The following is a 23,491-nucleotide window of genomic DNA, read 5'->3' on the forward strand; positions in this document are numbered from 1 at the left end:
AATTGTGTAGACCTGTGGAAATATCAATGGTGGTCCATCTCTCCAGAACATAGGAAGAACTTCTGCTACTACAGATATGTCAAACATTCATTTATTCATATCTGTGTACATTTGTACATATGTAAAGGACATCATAAATATTAAATACTAAGCAGTAAAGTCTGCTCAGTGTCTTTTTTTAGTAATACTGGTAAAGGGCAGTTCCCATTTCTCATTTCAAATCAGGTAGGTCTGATTCACATTTTGCCTGAAAACAGACATTGCCTTACATTGTCAACAACTTCAAAGCAAGAAATTATACAAGCTGAACTCATCCACTGTGTGGCATTTTGGAACTACACGTACTTTTGCTGTGAAGCCACTGGTAATTATGCCAAGTCAGAATTTCACATCATAAAGAAAGCTTTTGAATAGGAAGAAGTGTCACAGGGCCTTGCAGGTGTGCACACAAGGTTTTAAAGAGCTAGAACTAGTATAACACATGCACTTTTCTGCATAGATCTTGCCTAGATTTTCTCCAATAGAAATGTCTCCATTACAACTACTTACAACTTGAATTTGACAAAAGAAGAGGCTTAGTTCTACTTTTACAAGAGCTCTGTAGTACTACCTCTGAGAAATTTATAGCAGCTTACCTGACAGAGAGGCTGGTTCTCTAAAGGTTCATGCAGTGATTCAGAGCCGAAACGACACCTTTGTAGAGGACACTGCTCTAACTCATCTTACTTAACCTTTTCTGAGCTAATTATCACATTTGACTGTTGACGCCTTGCTGTTTTTATGAGCTGCTCTCTCACTTTAAAAAAAAAAAAAAAGATGGCGCCCTTTTATCAAGTGAGCAATTGTATTTAACTGATTGCAGGACAGTACATCTAAATGTCAAATCATTTTGAAAAGGAAAGGCCCTCATAACAGTCCTCAGTACAGCAGAATCAATCTGCAGGAAAGGGCAATCTATCCCTTTCCAGTTTTAGCACGCTGACACTTATCATTCCCATGTGTTAACCTGCTTGTTACATTATGGGACTCAAAGTGTATAGCAGGTATTTGGTACTTAGTGCATCATGGCCGTCTGCAAACGTGCACCCATCTAGCTTGCAGATATATGGGCCTTAAACCTTGGTGATTACTGTAAGATAGGATTCAACTCTGAGTTCAGTTCCTGACTGTAGAAAACTACAGCCCTTTTCAGAAAGTAAACTGCCTTTCTATGCAACAGATCAACAGGGTAGCAATAGACCGCTGCTCCTGTCTGAGAGGTGTTACGCTGCCGGTACACAGCAGCGCTTCACACACATGCACTAAACTTTACAACTCCATCGATGCTGAGGAACAGAAGTTTGCAGTCCTCATGTTTTACAATTTTCTTCTGCAGCCTAAAATTGGTCTGCTCCCATCCACTGGCAGGTCAGGCATGAGAGCTGGCTACTTTCAGTTTGGTAAGAGGAACCCAGTTCATGTACTGAAATAATTTCAGGAGTCTGGAAATCAGGAGTCTGGCTTCAAAAGCAGATCAAGCCAAAACATGTTAAATGCAGATGTACTCGGAGATACTTTACAGCATTACTTGTTCTTGATCCAAGGAGGCAAACCTTTCAATAGTATTTCTGAAGAACAGAAAGCAACACCTTTCTGGGATTAAGCCAGCAAGTACTTCACTGCCACTGACACGAGACCACATTGGTTAAAAGTTATGTGAGTGCTTAAATGCCAAGGCATCACAATTTGCCAAAATCCTGGTCTTGGCACTTCTCATTCACGACCAACAGCAGGACTTCACTTTGAATTAATGTTAGATAAAAATACATACAAACATTTGTACAAGATACTACAGTTTAGATAGCTAAGCGATATCACTTGCATCTTTCTTTCACAAATTAAAGCTTATAGCTTTCATTTACATTGGAAGAGAGGGCCGGACCTTAAGGAAAACTTCTGGAAAGCTCTCAGGAAGGAGACTTGATACATTTCCTTCTTCACATTTGTACAGTCTATCTTGGAGTAATAACTCCAGAGAGCAAAAGCGTCAGGTAGCCATACTTCACAGAATGTCATCAAGTCCAACATGGCAAAGACATCTTCAAAGATGCTTATTTCTACAGAATAAGATTGTGTGATCACTTTGCAAACCTACTACTAATAGTGACAGTACCTCTTAGTGCCTAAAGCTGTATTGATAAGTTATTTTGTACAGATCAAATGAAATCCACAGAAATATCACAGATTTAAAAACTAGATCCTGCTATTAAGAATTCAACGTAGTACAAATAGAAAACAGATGTCACCAGCTTTAAAAATTGTTTCATTAGGGAATACAAGACCTAGGTAGCAACACAGAAGCATTAATAAACCCTGCATTAAATTATTAAATCCTTGTGTTCTATGACAACATGGTCTGAATTGTGAACTATTGGCTGAGCTATTCACAAAACTTACACTTAAGCAGCAAATTAAACATTGCTATGTTGCATTGCTATTTCATATGTGGATGCCTACATCAATGAACTTTATTCCAAAGTGCAACCTCACCACTAATCCAACATCTCACATGCAGTTTGACCAATTGAAAAAAACCCTCTTGCTTACTTCTTACCATTCAATACCTCTGCCTTAGAGAGGAAGCAATATTTTATTACGGTAACTGAAATACTTCTACAAACTTTGTTATATTAAAAAAGAAGTAGTTTGATTAAGGCTTTTCCTAAATGGAGTTTCCCCAAAAATAGTGTTAAAATTGACTTACCTTCATTTGGTGAAGTTTTCAATTTTGTACAGATGCCATGTACATCTCCATAGCATTCCTGTATTTTATGCAGTGCATCTGTAGCTCGAAGTTCCATAAGAGAACGGAGCTCTGCAAGAGTAACTCCAAAATCTCCATGATTAGCTTCTTTTACAGCATTTTTTACGCCACTATATGCAACCGAGTTGTTTGCCATGTCACCCATGATGTGTGCAGTCTTTAGTGTAGACAGTTTCCAGTAAGGAACAAGATTTCAGCTTAAAATATTTCCAAAAGGAAAATAAATCCTTTGGGTATGAAGACAGTCAGGAGAGCAGACACATCACCCAAGTAAGAGACCCCGTCTGGAGAGATATCTTTGAGGTTGTCCCATGGCGTGTTCTGTTCCCCAAGCCAAATGGCATGTACAGTCTAGGGAAAGAATAAATATACATTCAGTTACACAACAGCTATACTGAAACACATTGCAAGACAACCCTACTCTTTGTACTGAGGTTACAGAACCAACTTCTGATTAAGGACACTTTCTTCATATTTCCTATAATATTTTTAGTTAGTATTCAGCTGGCAAGAGTGACAAGGCATAAAATGGATGTTTCCCATTCCAAAACAACCTTGCATTATTATACTTTCTTAAATCATTAACTTCTTAGAACAACTGTTGCTTTTAAGTCTTGTATTTTGCTTGTTATATCCATATGGTTCACCATCAAGAGGAAACCTTTAAAAACACCTGGAAGTAAATCTGATCCCAAGGAAATGGAGTTTGGAGCATCCACCACTGATGTTACATGGGGTAAGAACATGCCCAAGTTAAAAATCCTGACTTTTCACTGAAGCTTTCACTTCAGAGATTAGGATGAGCAAGCTTTTGTTTGTTCTCATGAATTCATTTGTGCAAACCTCAAGGAAAACAGTTTCAACACTAGGTTAGCCCATGCATGAAGTACTTTCGTTGTGTAAGTAGGAGTATATCTTCAGGCAGACCTAGGTCTTAATGTATTTTCATGTCCAAACAGTTTTAGCTCCCCCTCCAGCCCATTTCATCACAACTCAAGCCTCCTACAGTATCTGCGTTTATTTCTTTGAACAGAGGGGAAAATAGCACAATACCACCTTCTCACAGAAGGGATAGGGAGACTAAGAGCAGCTCTTCCGTCTGATTACCTGCACTGTAGCTGAGAAATTAATATCTACCCAGAGGATTCTTAACCTGCACAGGCACTCTATGTTTAATTCCCACTTGGCTGACACATCTTGCATGTACACATGTATCTACACAACAGTATAGTGAATGCACAAACACTTCACACCTATATGAAGATCTGCTGTGTGCAGAAGACAGAAGTCTGATTGCATAAGCCAGTTTTATTGACATAAGAGGGAATGGTAAGCACAAGTAACAATATACTCCCCATGAAACATTATGACTGCCAGGCTCAGACGAACAATAACTTGGATACTTCCAGGTCAACAAGACCCTCAGGTGTCATATGCCTAGCAAAGGCAAACAGTTACCACTCACTGCATTGCTTTATGAAGGCAAAGAGCCATCAAATAGCAAAGAAAAGACTTCTGGCTCTTGCCCTACCCGATTAGAGGACTGTTCAGCTGAACCCCTGTCTATGTTGAAGTCCAGATACAAGCACCTGATTACCAGAAATTTAAAGGTCTTAGTTCCAGGAAAGTCTTAGCTCTCTGTGCTGTAAACAATCAGCCTCAGCTATAGTCAATCTATGTTTTAAGCACCGTGTCACAGTACTGCATTTGTACTGAAGACAACCACTGATGCTGAAAGACTGAAGTGATGTCACCTGACCACAAGAGACAGTCCAATCTCCAGCAGAACTACAACCGCTCTTCCTATCATTAGGAGATTCTGAGACAAGCACTGTCTATGGCTGTTTTCTGAGAGCAACAAAAAGCACAAAGCAATCAATATTCATATGCTTAAAACTTCAGAATACGATAACATCAACAAGGTACCTAATTTAAAATGTTTTTTTAAATCTTCATTGTTTTTGTCACTTGCAAAAAAATATTACAACAGTTGACGAGTCCATGATGATGGTGTTAACCTGCATGCTAGGATGCAGTTTTGATTAACATATGTTCTTCAGCTGACTGTAACATGTTCTGCTGAAGTATCCTGTAGGTGAAGAAATTCATGCAAATCATGCATGAAAGAGTGCTCTTGAAAGACACGCCACATCTTTATCTAATGACCAAAAGCTGGATGCTGTTGGCCAACCAGTAGCCTAGGAGGATTTACCAATTGGCATCTGATCATAAGCTATGACAATATAACAAGCAGCAGATCAGGCAAATAAGTTTGTATAGCTATGGAGAAGATGCTGCAGCTGCTAATGAGGCACAAATAGATCAAGCAGAATGCCCCACAACTAATTACATCCAACTTGATTCAATTTTAATTAAGAAAAGCTCTGTTCAAGCCTCTAGCAGGAGTCTGGCACCTGAGGCCCAAATACACCCAAATCCAAGTACAGACACGAGGTTGGGAAAAGCTACAGCTCTAGTCACTGCTCACTTGCCATTGAAAAGCTTTGAATGCTGGGCCAGGGCAAGACTTGCTTTCATGTGCAAGTAATCTTCCGAGCAATAACATTGCTTAATTATAGGTCATACTGTGTGTGCTTTGCACTCTGGTTCTATCATCTCTATGCATCTAGATCCATTTTTGTTATAATAGTAGTCCAGTGATTAGCTATTACTACCAGTTTATGCTGAAAGGGGTTCTCAGATGTTCTAACTCAACAGTGGCCTAACCACCAAGGGACCCTTAGGGTTCACAGACAAGCGCAATAAGCTTAGATTTACATGACAAAAGCGGTGGGGTTCTGCAGATCAGCTCTAGTAATGTTACAGATTATTTGCCACATCCATGTTAGGAAATAGCTGAGGAAAATTGAGAGGAACAGTGTGAAGACTCTTGAAATTCTGAATACTGATCAACTGCAGGTTTTCTCCAAATCATAAAAAGTTGGTTAAACATGAGCAATTGTTACACCAAATCAGACTAGAAAGAATCTGCTCCAGTAGCCCATTTTCACCAGGCATTTCAATGGACAGTACAAAAGCCTCTCGGCACAGGGTACGGAATGGACTTACCTTAACATAGTTTCTCTACTGATTCCTACAGAAAAATCTTGCTACAAGTTTCTTTAAGAAATATCCTTAATGCAGTTTTGATGTCAAACATTGCAACATTCAATTGTTTCCTGTTACAGCAAGTTCCAACAGTCCACTTTTGTAACAAAGTGGCAATGCATAAGGCAACTATAAACAGTGAAAGTCAAGTATCATAAAAGAAAGCATATTTTTAACCTATATAGATCATCTAATAATATTTATCTCTTCAACTAGTGGAATATTTTGTTTTGACCAGTGTTCCAGTTCTCAACCCAATTCCTGCAGCACCCATTTGAGATAAGTTATTTGAGCAGCATGAGCTCTGAAGCACTATAGTTAAAAGCAATTCACCTCAAACTTTCAATCTGCTAATATCTCAAACTTTAAATTCAAGAAAGTTATCAAAGTCACTTATACACCATTGCTGAAGTTCCAGCTTATTTTAAGCTTAATTCAGTTGAAGTTATGTTAGTGTCCAGCTTAAACAAGCTGCACACAAGATGATTAAGAGAAGTCTGTCTTTCATTAGGCACATCAACTTTTGGATAATCCTTTGTTTACATATCACTGAGACTAGGAGCAACTTTAAAGCTGTTGCCTTTCACACTCAAAGTGCCTAAAAATCCTGCACTGCAGAGGCACCTTACGGTAGCAGCACATACTCTCACAGGCAGGAATCTGATAGTTGTGCAAATCTCTCTGAAAAGACTTTGCTGCTCCATGACTAACAGCTTCACTGACACATCATGTCATTGAGGCTGCCTATGAGGAGTACCGCATCTTAAATTCCTTACCCAAATCACATTAATACTCTTCACTAAATGAGAGCTCTTTGTTACCAAAGACAATAATTCAAAACCATAACCCATGAAACAAAGGTTAGATAATTTTACCAGCGTTAGAAGTTCAATAAACTCATGAGCCTCTGTAGTTGGACTGCAAAAAGGGCAAGCTCTGAACAGAAGTCTACGTGTCGAGACGTTTACCAAAGCATGAAAACATTATAGACTGCAACTTTATTTAGTGCCACCAAAACACACTGTGTTGACCAAGCCAGAAGAAGCTGTAACATGTTTCTTGAAGTGTTCTTCTAACAACACTTTAAATATAAACCCATGTTAATCCCCTGCCTCAATAGTAGCTGCTTTTTGGGGCTGCCCTGAACATTAAGTATGTTTCAGAAAGGACATCAGAAATAGTTCTTCTTAGGTGAAAGTATTTAGTAATTAGCAATTTAGTATTTAGTAATTAGCAATTTAGTACTTAGTAATTCCGTCTATTTGGAAGAAAGCTATAATCTGTGCTCTACATTCATTAATTAAGGCTACCTTGAAGTGAGAATTTGCAGTGACCACACACTGACAATCAAATATGAACAGCAGAGTTTAAGAGTGGCATAATTACTATTGCCCAGATGCACAGGACCTAGCACACCTTAGACTCCTACGCAAGCCTTTCCTATTATTGAATTTACATTTAATACTTGCTTCACCAACCTACAGGAAATGCATTTTAAGAAAATTAAATCTTAAAACACTTAAGCAAACTCATACCTCAAGAGTCAAAGCTCCAGCAATTATATATCCTGCGTCATTCAATTTAGTTTATACATCTGCTTGAACACTATGCATGCAGATATTAAGCATTGGCTGGTACTAGCATTTGACCTTCAACAACACACTAAAGCCGGTTGCTGTAATATAGGAAAAGGCTTGCAAAGTGATTATCTCAGGAAAGCCTTTGTTTAATCTAATTAGTTTAATGAAGACCGGACAGATCTACATACCAAGAGGCTGCAGTGATAAAAACTGTTCCCATGTGTTTCAGTTGTCATGCCATTTTAATCCATTCCAAAAGGCCAGCTTTTTAAGATACTGAAAAATATAATATGACTTTGCATACTTTTGTTTGAAACCCACAGCACTGGGTAAGTTCCACAGCTGCAACACATCACATGACATTTTTCCTTGGGGGGGGGGGGGGGGGGGGGGAAGTTGGCTGTAATATTATTATAATGGAAAGTAACTGTAACTGAGACAGTGACCTGGAAATCACACTGAAAAAGTGCGAGATCATCTGCTCTAGAGGGTCAGTTTTCTTACTGTAAGAGACAGACCCTCATACCTACTTGAAAGGCTACAGAAACTCACTAGCTGTTTCTCAAGAAATGTGAATGAATGCTAATAAAACAAAAAGTTCATATAGAACAGTATGCATTTACAGCTCACTATCCCATATGTTAAAATGTGCCTAACTGAACAACTAGGAGTTAAATCATTTCAGTGGTATGCTGTCTTTTTAGTGCAAGCATCTCAGAGAGCCTGGCTTATGAAGAGACAATTACAAGTAGACTGAACAGCTAAGGAGAGAGCACAATCGTAGAAGACCCTCTGCAACAGAAAGTTTTTAATACCTCACCTTCAGCCTTAAATGTGCCCAGCAGTGTTGTAATGACAAGTTTCCCTTATTACAACTCTTCACCTCTTGTATTATAAACGGTAAATTCAAAGGTCACAAATTTTGCTGAGTTTTTAAAAGACAAATCTGACTTCATTCTGAAACTTAATCTCTTCAGAGGCTGAGGTAGTCGCCTAACTGAAATAAAAACTGGCTGCTGTTCCTAGACTCTGCAGTGGATGTAAACACTGGTATTTATCACACTTAATCTAAAGGATTGCTACTGCCTACTGTGATTGACACTTCTGTAGTAGCAGTTTCATCCAGTGGTAGTTTCTTTGCTTTAAGACCCCAAATCATTTCTTATTGAAATGATGGCTAACAAATTAGGATTTCAGCAGCCTGAAGTCAATTCAACAGTACAAATTATCAATGTTCACGCAAAGGATTCCCACATCATTTCCTTCCTATTTTGGTAGCAGCAAGGGAAAACTATAACAGTCTTGAAGGTGAGTTATTACGACATGAAGAAAATGACCTTCTCTTATGAAGCTGCTCACTCCACAGCCTCTGCAAGGAGCCCGTCGCACAAGGAGACATTGTCTTACGCCATCAGCCAACCGCGCAGGCCTGTACTGCCCTGCCCTTTCCAAGCCATGGCCTTTCCACACTCATGAAGCAAGTCAGCTCCAACCGAAGTGACAGCTGGATTAAGGAACAAGATCAGAAAGTGTTGTATGAATAGTCTGAGTAGAAAAACTATTTTATCGAAAGCTTAAACTAATCATTAGATTTCTGAATTTAAGGTATTTAAACTTGAATATGAGAGAACTAAATAGATACAAGAGACTGATCCAACAAGCAGGGCTTCAGAAAAACCTGTGAACACTTCCAAGGAACATCAGACTTTGAGATATACTGGAAAGTCCTAGAGAATAAAACCAATATGATCATGATTACAGGAAGCATCAAGTGTCCCATGTATTTAAAATACTAGGCTTTCATACTCTCCTATCTCATATTACAATGCTGAGTTGTCCACAAGAAGCCAAACACTTCAAGACACAAACCCATGCAGAAGAGTTGAGTTTTTAACTACTTAAAACACTTTTCTGGAAGCAGGAGTTACTCATTCCAGATATCCATTAACGGAACAATGTCTTGAAGGGTCTCCTACAGTTCACAGCTTTGATAACACTCTGACAGCTTCTCCCTTCTCCACCTGCACGTCCTGAAGCTTCCTTCTCAGTACTTCATTTTACTAGGCTCATCTACTTTTTGTTCTGCGATGACATCGTAAACTAAAACAAAAAGGCTAAATTTGACAGGACTGTTTATAATACCAGGTAATTCTGAGTTAAGACTATAATCCCAGACAAAAAAAAAAAGTTTTAACCTCTAGATATGACTCTGTCCCATTTGGCATTATTTCTAGCATGTTCAAGTACCTAAGATACATTTACTATGTGCGTCAGCTTCCTCAGATAACTTGAGATGAGTGGAGCTGCCAAAATTTGGACTAAGGCACTTGATGGCTGAAGGCAAACCTGGGACTTCACAAAGCTCCACCAACTGATGTTTAAAATGCAAGAAAAAAATTTTTTGCCTCACGCCCAATCTTTTTCTTCACTTCAGATGCATTGGGTCCTAAATAGATGACCAAGAACTTCAAGTCTCTTAATCCTGTACGGTTCAGGCTTTTATCCTGTTTATTCAGGATAATTATGCTGTAAAGTAAGTTCTATTAACAGGTCTGTCATATTCATAACTTAATATATATTAACTCAAAGTAGGTTGGTTGTGGTTTTTTTTTTTTTGGGGGGTGCAGTAAAGTCAAGTCATCCATTGACAAATATTTGTATTTATAAGTTGAGGAACAACTTAATACACTTTCCACATCAATATTTGTCAAAACAGTATTGGCAAAAATTATAATATAAAAAGCTGAACTTATTCAGAAGGAGATGGTAGCATGACATCCTACTTGTTAAAATTATGCATTATTAGACTACAACAGTTTCCTTGCATTCCCAAATTACAAGATGCATTCCAGTCACAAAACCTGTCAGGCATGTGTTAAATGAGGCATATGACATCATTATATGCAGCCAAGTTTCAAGTAAGATGGTACCAAATTTCATCCAACAGAGCTGGAATTGGATTCCTGGATTTTAGTCATTTGTTGCACTTAAAGCGTAGTGCATGCCTGTAAGCAATTCATCCAGCTCATCAGTTCTGACACTAAGTATGACTCAGAGCAAAACAGCAGCTGACTTCCTCATAACAGTTATTCCCACAGGTGTATTACTTGTCTTGAGAATTCTTTTTACCTTTTTTCACAAAGCCTCTAACTTCTGCTGCTTCTTTGCTGCTTCTCCTTAACCCTGCTTCCGATACCTTTTGAGCTAAACACACATTTCAGATGTTATCTCTATTTTTACTTCCATCTTTCAATTCCCACAATACTATCACATTAAAATTGCTTTACTCAGTTTGAGCAATTATTTTCTTCCCTTAAAAGGTCATTAGACAGTAGCTAGCACTAGTGGAAATGTCTTTGTTCTGAAGCTCCAAGTCAACTTCAGGAGTTCTTAACACCAGAAACTTTATTTCATGTTGCACCCATTTAAATAAAAACATGCTCCAGTCAAATTGCATGTAATGCTTCAGCCAGAACCAGACATTTACCATCTCATCCTGATTTGAGCACTCTCCCTTTTCTTCTAGAAAGCATTCTTTCATATTAATATCCATTTAAGCAGAGCGGTATGCTTTTGACTGTAACCATGCTTCCTGGTACCAAAGAGGTGCCAAAAGCTCTTTAGACCTCTGAGCCTTCAGGCAAAGGGCAGAAGTCCATCCCTACCTGATTCTTTTTGTAGTCGGGAAACCTCAAGATTAACTTTAAATTAGTCTTAAAACTACTAGGAAATATTTAAGCTTAATGAGATTAAGCCTAATTACCTCCATAAAGTCACTCTGCATATGACTGCCTCCCTTCTATTAGGACAGTAAAATTAGCTTAGTATGGTAAATTTTAATGGGGGTTTTTTGCTACCTTGGACTAGCTTACTGCTATGTAGAAACAGTACTAGGAAATAGTCTATATGCTCATTGAACTATAAACACATAATATATAAATTGTAATATTTGTGTTGTAAGTCATCCATATATGATTCTCCAAATCATCCCTGCCAAGCAATGGTTTGGAACATAAAAAAAAATAAAATCCCCAGCTCTGGTCACCCACCTCAGTGAGCACACTATGATGCTAAGTGGATATCTGTTTTTTTTTCCCTTGTGGCCAACATTTAAGAAGCTTCCCTCTCGTCCTGTAACATGTCAGTTTAAGAGCTTTCATCTTCAGATTTTTCAAAGGCCTTTTGGAAAGACAAGAACACAGTTTATCCTTATCCTCAAACCCTTAAAAAAGCCTTCCTTCTTGAAAAATATGTAACTTGAAAGCTCTGCGAGCTTCCTCTGCATGCCATATTAATCCTTGCCTGCCAGAAGATACACCAAGTAAGCTGGCTAAAGAGTCATTCTGAGAGAACCTCTTTCAAAAACTGCAGTTACATTTGCCATCCATTCTTAAGGAGCCAAGTTTTTTTTTAATTCAAATGTTATAAGTAGTCTACACTTGAGTAGCTCTTTCAGAATTACTGCACATATTTGCTGTTCCTGGTGGTAGCAGGAAGAGGAGGTTAAGGGGGTTTTGTTGGTTCTTTTTTTTTTTTTTAACCCTCTATACTTGAAATTGAAAATCCACTGTATGGCTTTGCAAGAGATTCCACACCTGTGTTTCTTGCAAACTTCTTCATTATGACTATACTGAGCATCCCTTTAGCTCTTTGATAAATTTTGAGAGTTTAGCTCACTAATCCATTCTAGTGGGCTTCCTCTTTCTGGTACATTTTCAGTAAACTAAGCCTCATAGTATCACCTGATATGTTTTTACCATTTAGTGAGGCTACATACTGCTTTATACTTCAGGCACATCTCCAGTTTCAAAAGTGGTCCTTCCTCATGATTACACCTTTCGGTGTTTCTCAAGTCTGACACCCACTTAAAGGCTAAGTTCTCATGCTGCCTGTGCTGTCCTGTTCTCTTAACTGCTCCTTTTAAAGGACTTTCTCATTTGTGCAAGGTTGGTTGCTGCTTTGGGGTATTTGGGTTGGGTTTTTTTGCATACGTTTAAGCATTACTGCAATAGAGCTCTTGGTACCTGTCCATGGAATAATGTTGAATTAAATGCTTTGTGATCAGTACAAGTTACACAATAACCCCTGGTGCACCTTCGATACAAGGTAATGACTTCTTCCCTTGGCAGTTTGCTCCTTAACATAGACAGCGAGTGTGTAAGCATTGCTAGTAAACAGGATGGACAAAGTTGAGATTCCCATCGTACCACTTCGTAAGGTCTAACAATGCAAGCAGCAAGCCTGTCACATCCTCAGGTGACCAAAGGAATGACTGTGCTAGTGTCGAGGCATAAGGCTTCCACTCAGAGGTCCTGAAGCAGCTCTCGTTATTTGACGCTAATACCACTGCAACTCACACCTGCCACCCCTATCCTTTTGCATCAGGAAAATCCACCTACGTTAATTGGCAACTGTGTTAATGAAGTAATAAGACTATGTGAAAGCCTGCTGTCACAACAGTCACACAGGCAAGCCAGGGCTCAGAACAGTAACTTCTTATGTGACTTTTTACTCTTATTTCACAGCACCTCTGTCACTGAGACAGCGCTTTGTCTTGGGTCCTGCTCCAAGTCTGTCTCATGGGACACACAGCACTCCAACCAGTTTTAGCACCCATTCCTTTACTAATCCTTTTTCCACTGCTCTTGCCTTCCCCCTGCACTTGTGCACCACTTCCATGATCTTTAAGAACAGAGAATTTTTTGACAGCAATGCAATCTGCCCCTCCGAATCCAAGGAGATAGGAAGCACCACGCATGTTCCCAAGACTCCACCCTCCCAAGAGCTGTGACTGTAGCCATGCATTTCACTTCTCTACAGTCCAAGTGTGGGCTATTCACAGGAGTCTGGTGTAAAACGCAGTCATCCAAAAAGCATTCCCCACCCCCAGCCACAAAATAAAGCCAAAAGATTTAAATATCAGGGTTTTTACTGGCTGAACAAGTTACCACAGCAGATTCCCCAGAAGTTTTTCCACAAGTTGCCAGAATTGCTGATTTATTTGTAGCAGTCAAAGTCAATGTGGATATGCCAACTTAAGGGATACACATTCAGTTAATGCTGGGAGCATCTTCATCATGGAACTATGTTGCTGCCACCTTTAAAATAACATTAATCTCCATTCGAGGAAAGTTTCATCTTCCCTCTTATTTCAGGTAAAGTGATATGCCATTAAACAAATCGCATGATACATCACTTTATTGCCAAGGCCAGACATCATTTGAACTGAATAGCAAATTCACCAGACCGTCAAATGGCAGCTCAAACAGATTTAGTAAACTTAATTAATTTCTCAGTTTTAGTAGGCTATTTAATAATTGCTGTACAATCTGGCTATGCACAATTAACAATTGCAGCTTCATTTCTAAAGTCTTCAGGTGTGAAGATATACACTGTGCAATAACTTTAGAAAGTTTCTTAGAGCAAAAACACATCAGTTGCATGACTAAGTCACTAGAAAAAAGTGACTGGGGAAAAGAACACAAATGGTGCCATGCTCCATGATGACATTTAAAAGTTCTATTCCACTCAGTAAAGGAAATCTCTCCCTCAATTTCCCCTAAACCAAAGGTCTTAACTCCTCAGTAGTGTCAGTAAATCCTAATGCAATTTGTAGGTGGTTGTACTTCCAGTCTAAACAGCAAACATTTAAATTAGGTGAACCAGGTGTCTATTTAGCTCCAGCACAATGCCTATTCCTCTAGGCAGTGAAAGCCCATGCCTTGAAAAACTTCACAGCAACCAGCTGGACCTATTCAGTGCCAAGGATCAGATATTTGTTTCCTTCACTCCCCTGCCAAATTGGAGCACAAGGCTATCAGAAATAACACAGTGAAGCAGCAGGCACTCAGGTGCCTCGAGCATAACTACCATGGGCATACATAGCGAGGTGTCAGTCTCCTGCTAAGGCAGCTCTGAATCCTCAGCAGCAGTTCCTAGTGGCTACTTCAATAAGGGCAATATTCCTCCTTCCAAAAGACAGCATCTGAATTGGGAGCCTACTGCCTTTTGTTCAGCTGCAGCTGACCCTCAGGGCCAAGAGTCTACCCATCCATGAACCACCCATGAAGACTACAGATCGTCATTCTGACTCAGCCAAGTCAGACCTATTTTGCTCCTTCTACACAGAGCTACTTCCTGCAAGTGTTTGTTTATTTTACAGTGGTGCACGGTAATGTCTGCAACTTCTGCAATCAGGTTGATTTTAGTAATAGCATACAGTATCTCTGAAGAAAAGAAATTGGGAAGGGCAGCATCAGCTCTTCCACTCAAGTGACAAACTTCACACAACTTGCTAAGCTGTTTAATTTGTGCATGTTAGACTAATTCCATCTGGCCACTGCTGAAGGCACAAATTCTTAAGAACCAAGACTCGTATGTCCAGCTCAGTTTCCAACAAACTCCCTCAAAGGGCCATTGCAATTACTCATCTGACTGTAGCACACCTCAGCTTAGTGTGAGTTTCTGTCCCCATACAGCCAAGTAGGGACTCACAGACCAGCCCTGATAAGTAAGAAGCTAATTACATATTTAACCCCTGCAGCTCACAAGTTTCCCTTACGGCAGCAAACAGGTAAAGCAGAATAGAAAAGCAGAGCATTTCCTCCAGCCTGTGGTTAGCAAGACCCAGGAAAATTAGTATTTCCCCACTGGAGGGAAGTGACTGAGAAAAGCATCAGAGTATCATGAAACAAGAGTGACATAGCATTGTGAAACAGAAGATAACATGAATTACCAAGGCTCCCAGTTAGGGACTCAGTCTTTCTAGAGGTAATTTTGAAAGATGCATAGAAGTCTTCCCCCCTCTGCCTTCTAGTGCTCCATTAAGTTTCCTAAGCAGCCTCCTGTATCCCTGTCTTCCTCCCAGGATACCATCACCTGGTTTCTTAGCACCTTCAAAAGACTCTTTAGCTTGAAGGACACATAGCAGTCTGTCTCCATTTCTAACGGAGAATAGAAAGTAGACTGCTAGAAAGCAGCTGTGCTAAGACGGTTCTCCAAAAACCCATTTATTATTTCAGTCCTATTAGGAAGGACCTATTTTAATTATTTTGTCAAGGGAAGAACAGAAGCCATATGAAAACCTTTGTAGCTAAGGAACACTTTAGCAGCATTTCCAAAAACCTGAGGTAGACAAGATTTAGAAAAAAAAAAACAGTGAAGTATGAAGTCTGATAGCCTTCACAGTAACAAGTTTCAGACTTTTTAAGTTCTCTTCAGGGAGGCTAGCAAACACTGGTTAGGAAGAACTGAAACTTCTTACGGAGGAGCCCTACACATTGACAAACAACTATACGTCTCATTTCAAAGTGATGTTACGAATTTGGCTCATTTAAGTTACATGCATATTCAAGTCTCTACATTGTGTCAAGCAGGTTGAAAGCCAAGTTTTCCTGTGGTCTCTAATCTATGTTTACTTAAATTCTTAGTCTGATTCTACTTCCAATATTTTACAACATTGCTTTCTGTTTCCTCCTTTTCTGGAGGAAACAAATTTATGCCAACAGAATCCTGAATATCCTTCATATGTTTAACATTCACAGGTATAGCAGCACAGCTTATAAACAGTGCTTCCACTCCACCTTCAGAACAAACACCCATTTACACTGAACATTTATGTGTAGTTTTGTATTTTGCACTTGTAGACTTGATACCAGAAGCTAGTAGCTTTTTCTAGACTATTAATAGCAAGTTGATTCTTGGTGTGCTACACTCCTACTACAGGAGTCAGATTTTTGCAAATGTGTCCATTCCTAGTGAAATCTTTCTTTCTAACCAAAACAGCATGAAATTGAGGTGATGGTTGGTTTGTGGTGGGTTTTTTGGTTTGGGTTTGTTGGGGGGTTTTTTTGGGGGGTAGGGGATGGAATATCTTATTTGAACACAGTTTAGAGCAGTTACCCAATTAGAAGAACTTGGCAATGAGATTAAACAGTATATGGTCAGAATGCAGAATCAAACTAAGTATAAAGGAACAAACAATTTTAGGCAGTTACACAGCTATCTGTCAAAACCACAATCTAGTTTGAGGCATGATGCTTTATGCACTTAATTAAGACTAAACAGCTTTCAAGACAGCCTTCTTTCTTAAAACCCAAAAAATAGGTGCTTACTAAAACATTACCTTATTGCTGAGCAATTATTATTAAAATAAGCCATTAGCTGTCAAAAAGTATTTTTCACGGAGCAAATATTTTAAAGTATTTAAACAATTGCCTCACAGCAAAATTGCTCAAAGAAAGTCTAAACCAAGCTATTCTAAGCTACTTTATTATTTTAAGCTATTTTAAGATAGGAATCTCTGACTCCTTAACTTGGAGGTTTCTAAAATACACTAGGTTTTCCTAGAAAATGGAAACATTTCCCTATGCGCTGAGAATCCTCAGCTGTTCTTGCTTGACAAGGGTTCAAGGCAGGCATGGCTAAGCTAAATTTTATGGCCTATATTATGCAGATCTGCAAGTTTTGGTTTATTTGTCAACTAACATAAACATTATTAAAAATACAACTTTGGACATTAAGACAAAAATTATTGAGCATGGCAGTAAAACTCTAAATTCTGATCATAAGTAGGGGATATCCAAGTCACAGGGCTAAACTTCAAGACCTTAATCCACAATAGCATACCCAAAGGGAAAAAACTGGAAGAGCACGATATTTGGTAGGGTGAACACATTCGCTGTGAGAGGAAGACTTGTTCTAAACTTTGTGTGAACTCCTGGGCAACTGCCTGGTTTTATACAGCCAAGCAGTCTCTTCTCAGTACAGCAATGCCTAAAGACATCTGCAGACAGCCACAGGTAAACCCAAAGAGAAATCTAACAGGAGGAACCACAGTGTGTTTGGCTGCATCAAATTCTTAAACCGGGTTTGCACAGTAGTCTTACCATTCTGAAATATTTGACAGTCATGAATTATACAAGCAAATACCTGGACAAAAGACCACGCTTTCCAGGAAATGGACCTCGCGGGCATGAAAAGCCAGAAAACATCCTCAGACTTAGCAACCAGAAATCAGGCTCTCCACATCAGAAAGCTCAGGGGTTCTTTTTCAGAGACATTCTGAATTAGCAAATGCTAAAAGGGCAGTTTGGCTTGTAATTCTACTTATCCAGCTTCAGACCAGTTACTGACCAGTATAGCAGGGTAGGCTATTCTCTCAGTCCTCTGAAACTGTTAAACCATCCCTAAATTCCAGAAAGGCAAAATAACTAGAATAGCAGTATAACAGAGTAAATCAGAAAACAAGAAAACAGAATGAACTGCATTGGCATGTAAAGATGTCTGTTGATTTCCAAGAGCAATTGCTTTGATTATGGACATAACACCTATCTATACCAAGACCTCATTCAAGGCCTGAAGTCTTCTATTCTGGCTGAGAATTTTTACGTATCTCTTCATATACGAAGAAACCAGTAGTCTCAGAATAATCAATTAAATGTATAGAGCACTGTAACTTATGGAAGGGTATAAGGTCTCTCCCCCATGGGAGGCTTCCAGATATCATACCTCTTCATGTACATATAGCACACAATACTTATAGGGCTCTCATGTATGACTAGATGTACAAGTATTTGGTATCTTAATTTGGATAGCCCCAGCCAATCGTTGATACACAAAAACAGACCAGACTACAATTACAAAGGTATATACAACACCAGTGTTTACCATTATAGCAGGAGATAGCATCTGAGACACCTGATTAGCTTTCAGTAACTATTTGTTGACCCATTTTTCAGGAAAATCCCTCTTCTATTCATTAAACTGTTCTTAACTCAGAATTTCACACAGGCATATTTGTAAGAGGTGCTACTCGACTATTTAAGCTCAGGAAAGCTATTTTTGCAGAGCCAGCAGAGGGAGTACAGACATCATTTTACTTATCAGCTGTGGAAAAGATACCTTGAAGAAAGCACTAAAAGAGTTGCGCCTGCAAACCTAATGCAGCTAGTTTAAAGCACACCAAGAACTTCCTTGGGCTTTCACAGACATGTATGTCAATGGCCAATAGAGTTGGTGTTTTGTTTCTGATCCCCAGCCAGCAGTCACATCTCAAAGTCTCGTAAAAGGCAGGATACGCTTTAACAGCACTAATAAGTACCATAAGCCTGATGCTTCATGTGTCAAAAAAACCCAACCAACCAAACAAAAAAAAAAACCCCAAACCTTTATATAGCTACAGTTCAAGCTAGTCAACAGTTTTTATTCCTATGGATTCTGCTGTTTCTCAGTTTCAGAAAAGCTAAACTCTTTTGGTTGTTCACTTCTTAAAAAAGCAGCTTCACCTGGAGTTCAGAAAGTTGAGAAACTCTGAGTACAAGACGATCCGCTAGCAAAGGAGACAGGAAGGTACGGCGGTGCGGCATTGGACTGGAAGGTAACAAACAGCTAACCTTTCTGCTGGTGTTCGCAGAGGCATGCACCTACTGGCAAATCTGGTTTTACGCATCCTCTGAGGCAAGAGCTCCACTGCTTTATTTAGCATTTCCATTGATCAGCCTGCTTTGGAGTTGGCAATCACGACTGAACGGTGTTGACACAGCGGCGGCTGTGGAAACAGTTCGAAAGAGGAACAGGCTTTAAGCAGACAGATGGGTAGCTTTTTGCCATCTCATGGAGGTGAACACTAAGTTCTAGGCCAACACGAGACAACATACCTTCCTGGCAAAAAACTCCACAGACACTCCTTGCTTGTTTAGACTGCAAAATTTGGGCAATTTTTTTTTTTAATAAAGTCAGTATTTCCTAACTTGTTTGTAAGAGGCTAAGCTAATATAAAATTCTTGCCAATTTATCAAATTATTTTATTGAGTAGCTATTTCTAAGTTTCACTATTTAAAAGTTTACATATGAAAAGCTTACACAAATGTGATGAGCTCCTTAGTCTCAAAACTTCCTCTAGAAAAGCAGCAAAACACTCTCCTCCTCCCAAAGAAAAGATAAATTTCCATCATCTTAAACTTCACATGAACTTTAAAAAGCTTTGACACCTTGAATCATTAGATTTTTATTACTACCTACCCAAGATGAAGAATGTGCCTGTAGCTATGGAATTTAGCCTTCACTTGTTTCAAGTTTTGATAATAGAAGAACCACCCTTCGGCAAGTTAGATGGCTGTTTCTGCTTCCCAGTTTCTACAGGAAAGTGGTGTTCACTTCTCAGCTTCACTTTCACATAGTAAATTCACTAAATGAATAAGTCAAAGTGGATCAAACCAGTTCCCATCTTATAGAGCTTACGGTTGAATATGATATAGCTGACTAAAGTTTCTCCTCTAGCACAGGACAAGGCCACCTCACAGTTTCGCTGTTGAAATTCAGGGCTCCAGCAGCATTTGCTACTTGTGTGCTGCGCCTGGTTGGTTCCCAGGACTCTGGCCGGGCTGCTCAGTACGCTTTACATAGGGCAACCACGGCAGGAAAAGCCCTGCCTCTTCCATCACAAACATGGTGATTCTACTCCACTCTCATGAGACCCCACCTGGAGTACTGCGTCCAGCTCTGGGGGCCTCAACATAAGAAGGACATGGAGCTGTTGGAGAGAGTCCAGAGGAGGGCCACGAAGATGGTCAGAGGGCTGAAGCCCCTCTCCTATGAAGACCAGCTGGGAGAGGTGGGGTTGTTCAGCCTGGAGAAGAGAAGGCTCCGGGGAGATCTTAGAGCAGCCTTCCAGTACCTGAAGGGGGCCTGCAGGAAAGCTGGAAAGGGACTGTTTACAAGGGCATGTACTGACAGGGCGAGGGCTAATGGCTTTAAACTGCAGGAGGGTAGACTTAGATTAGATATGAGAAAGAAATTCTTCACTGTGAGGGTGGTGAGGCACTGGAACAGGTTGCCCAGAGAAGCTGTGGATGCCCCCTCCCTGGAAGTGTTCAAGGCCAGGTTGGGTGGGCCTTTGGGCAATGTGGTCTAGTGGAGGGTGTCCCTGCCCATGTTCAGTGGGGGGGTTGGAACTAGGTGATCTTTGAGGTCCCTTCCAACCCAAACCATTCTATGATGCCCAAGTATCAGCATGTGTCCCAGCCACTCTGATCATCCTGCCCTTCCCCAAGTTGTTGCTGTCTCTTTTGACAACAGTGAAGTTTCTGCAGATACATGAGAAGCTGATCCAGTTAGGAAAAATGCTGTCTTCTGGGCAGACTGGTTATCTAACCAGGCTCACCACACCGATAATCCAATACTGGTGCCAACACAGAACAGGGCACAGAACTACACTGAACCTGCTTGAACGAAGCAAATGTGAAACCATACTTGCAGGAAAGATGCATTTTTCAAAACACATGACTGTATTTATGACTACGAAGTTGTAAACAGGTGGTATAAGCAAGGTAAATGCCAAAAATTCAATAGTAATTTATTGGTTATGACACAACAACTCCAATTCACCCTGCTGCTGTAGCCTCATTAAACTCCCAAACAATTATGTTTATAATAGCCTTTACATTTGAGATTGACATTAGGCTTCTAATCAGCAAGTTAAAGCATGTGATCCATTTATATGAAATCGGTAGGGTGGAGGGAAGCACTAAAAGCCCCTTGAAACATGAGTATGTTTGGAGCACTTTTCCTCTCGGATAGGTTTCTACAGCAAATTCCACAGAATTTTACACTTCAAAATTACTACAGCTGCCTTTAAGGATCTACAGAGGTTTGTTATCTCAGTTTTTAACCTGAAAAGCTGAAGACCTTACATTTAGTACACAGTTGAACAATTACTGATTCCAGTATTAATCACTCCCTGAGATTTAGTACTTCAATAATTAGTGATGAACAGCATGCAGCAGATGCAAGAGCTTTTTTAGAAGCCAATGCTGAAGTTGTGCTCTTCTCATTCCCTTCGTCACCTGAAGGTCCAATCTGAAATTCTGAAGCCTGTTTGCATTCCATGGGTTAAACGTTTACATTCCTCCTACCACGTGGGAGATTCACCTGACCAAACAGTAACACCTATATCAAAGGTAGGCACATCAGGCTTTTTTTTTTTTTTTTTTTTAATGGGCAATGGATAATTTATAACTTCTCTGCCAAAATATTAAATTTAGCCACCTGGGACATGTTCTGAAATAGTGACATGAATCTCCTCTTAGATGTGCTTGTGTCTCTTTAACAACAGCAGAAGCCCACAGTGACAAGTTTCAGGTTAAGACGCTTATGCCAGTGGCCAGGATTGCTCTGCTGAAGGTAAGCACAGCCGGCTGGGCTGAACTCGCACATCAAGTGGTTGCATTATCGTGTCAGCGCAGGCACATGCAAGAGGAAGGCTATGGTTTCACTGTCAGTTTAGGAACACCTGAGCCCACGCTACAGCCAGCGGGTACAACAGTCTTGCACCAGCACGCACACTCACCTGACCTCGAGGTCAGGGGACAGCCCTAGATGAGAACTGGTGACAAGGAAGACAGCGGCAACGCTGGTGGTTCCTCCTGAAGGTCACACAGGTGATGGGGAATGTCCCCTTCCAGTGCAGCACAGGCCTCACCAGCTCAAGTCGATCACAGAAGCTCTTCTACTCACCCCCATGTTCATCCTGGGAAAAAGAAGAGCCTGGCTGCACCTTCTCTGCGAGACCCCACTGAAGACCATCGCCAGCGTCCCCCTCCTTAGCCTTCTCCCTTCCAGGTCAAGCAAAGCCACCTCGCTCAACCTCTCCCCAGATGCCACAGGACAGCCCCTAAGCAGCTTAGTCATCCTCTGCCAGCCTGCCTGACAGGCGAGGTGCAAAACAGGACACCATTTTGGATGCGGCCTCATGAGCACATGGAGGGCAACAACCTTCTGGCCACGCTCTTGCTAACACCGCCCATCGTGGGCTAGTCCTCGTCATCGCCAGCACAGGAGAACCCCGCTGCTGACTCAGGCTCCTCTGTCCAGAGGGGTGGGCGAGACCTTTCCTAGAGACCGCCGCCTCCTCCAGCCCCACCGCAGGGGCACAGGCACCAGGCAGCGGAAGCAGCCCCGGCTTTCCCGTACACCCTCAGGGATATAGACCACCACAATCCAGCACCAGACACACATCACTATTTTCAGCTAGTCCCAACCATCACAACGAAGAGGAAAGCCCTTCAGTAGTGTTTTTACTTTGCCGGCTCAGTAATGCTCAGAGGGGACCTTTGGCAACTCCCAAAAGGAGACTGAAACAGGCCTGGTTTATGATCAGTGCTTCAAAGTAACATATATTTACTTTGTCCAGTTCAAACTATTTTGCCCATGGTTATATATATAGCTTTATTCTCCATATTCTTTTCTTGAGCTTTAGATTTTACAATAGAATGAAAACATAAAGCTTCGAACCTATGCAAATTCAACGTTTCAGTTTTGGAGTGAGTAGTCCACTTACTAAAAACGTTACTAGAGTACCTTCCCAGAAGATATAAAGTACTCCCCTAACGCATCCACCCCTTCTATTTTTCCATCTGGTAAACTGATTTCCTGTGCTTTGAGGTAGCTTAAGTTCACACTGCAGCTTTAGGGTGTCAGACTTTGCATAACCAAGACAACCTTTTCTAACAGTTTGAGCTGCTACTGTGCAGTGCCCAGCAATGCCAGGATGAACAAGGAAAAAAGCAAGCCATGTGTGAATTGTTCACTCACAAGCAGATGATATTCTTAGTACATACTACTGCTTTATATGCTGGTATTTCATTTTTGGAAGTGTGTGTTTGTACTAAAGCTCTTTCAAAAAGTTCCTGTATCCTGGTATGCACTGTGAGCAGCCATCTCCTTCTGAAGGATAGCTCCACTATGAGTGCCTCCGCTAACAGAAACCATGTAAAAAAAAAAAAAAAATCTCCAAAAGGCCAAGAGGCCATGCTTTTCTCAAATCCCAGATAATTTAGTACTTTATTACAAAATCTCCTTCAACTCACTTTAGAAATACAGCTTTAGTTTAGAAACAAACCCCTACATCTGCAGTCACCACAGCCAGATCTACCAGATCTACCTATTACCAAAACACGTCTGAAATCAGACTTTCTGAAGATGTTAAGACATTTCACTATGC

General features: G+C 40.3%; 1 protein-coding gene across 11 annotated transcripts in view; it reads right to left on the reverse strand.

The window, feature by feature from the left end:
• ATP2B1 (ATPase plasma membrane Ca2+ transporting 1) overlaps positions 1-23,491 on the reverse strand; it is a 65,920-nt gene that overhangs the window by 32,286 nt on the left and 10,143 nt on the right. For all 11 annotated transcript variants that reach the window (XM_075748434.1, XM_075748399.1, XM_075748383.1 and 8 more), the window contains exon 2: positions 2,744-3,154. In XM_075748434.1, coding sequence (XP_075604549.1) covers positions 2,744-2,948 — 205 coding nt within the window. In that variant the 5' untranslated portion in view covers positions 2,949-3,154. The remainder of the gene's footprint in view (positions 1-2,743; positions 3,155-23,491) is intronic.

Source organism: Balearica regulorum, chromosome 1, assembly GCF_011004875.1.
Source record: "Balearica regulorum gibbericeps isolate bBalReg1 chromosome 1, bBalReg1.pri, whole genome shotgun sequence".
Lineage (NCBI taxonomy): Eukaryota > Metazoa > Chordata > Aves > Gruiformes > Gruidae > Balearica > Balearica regulorum.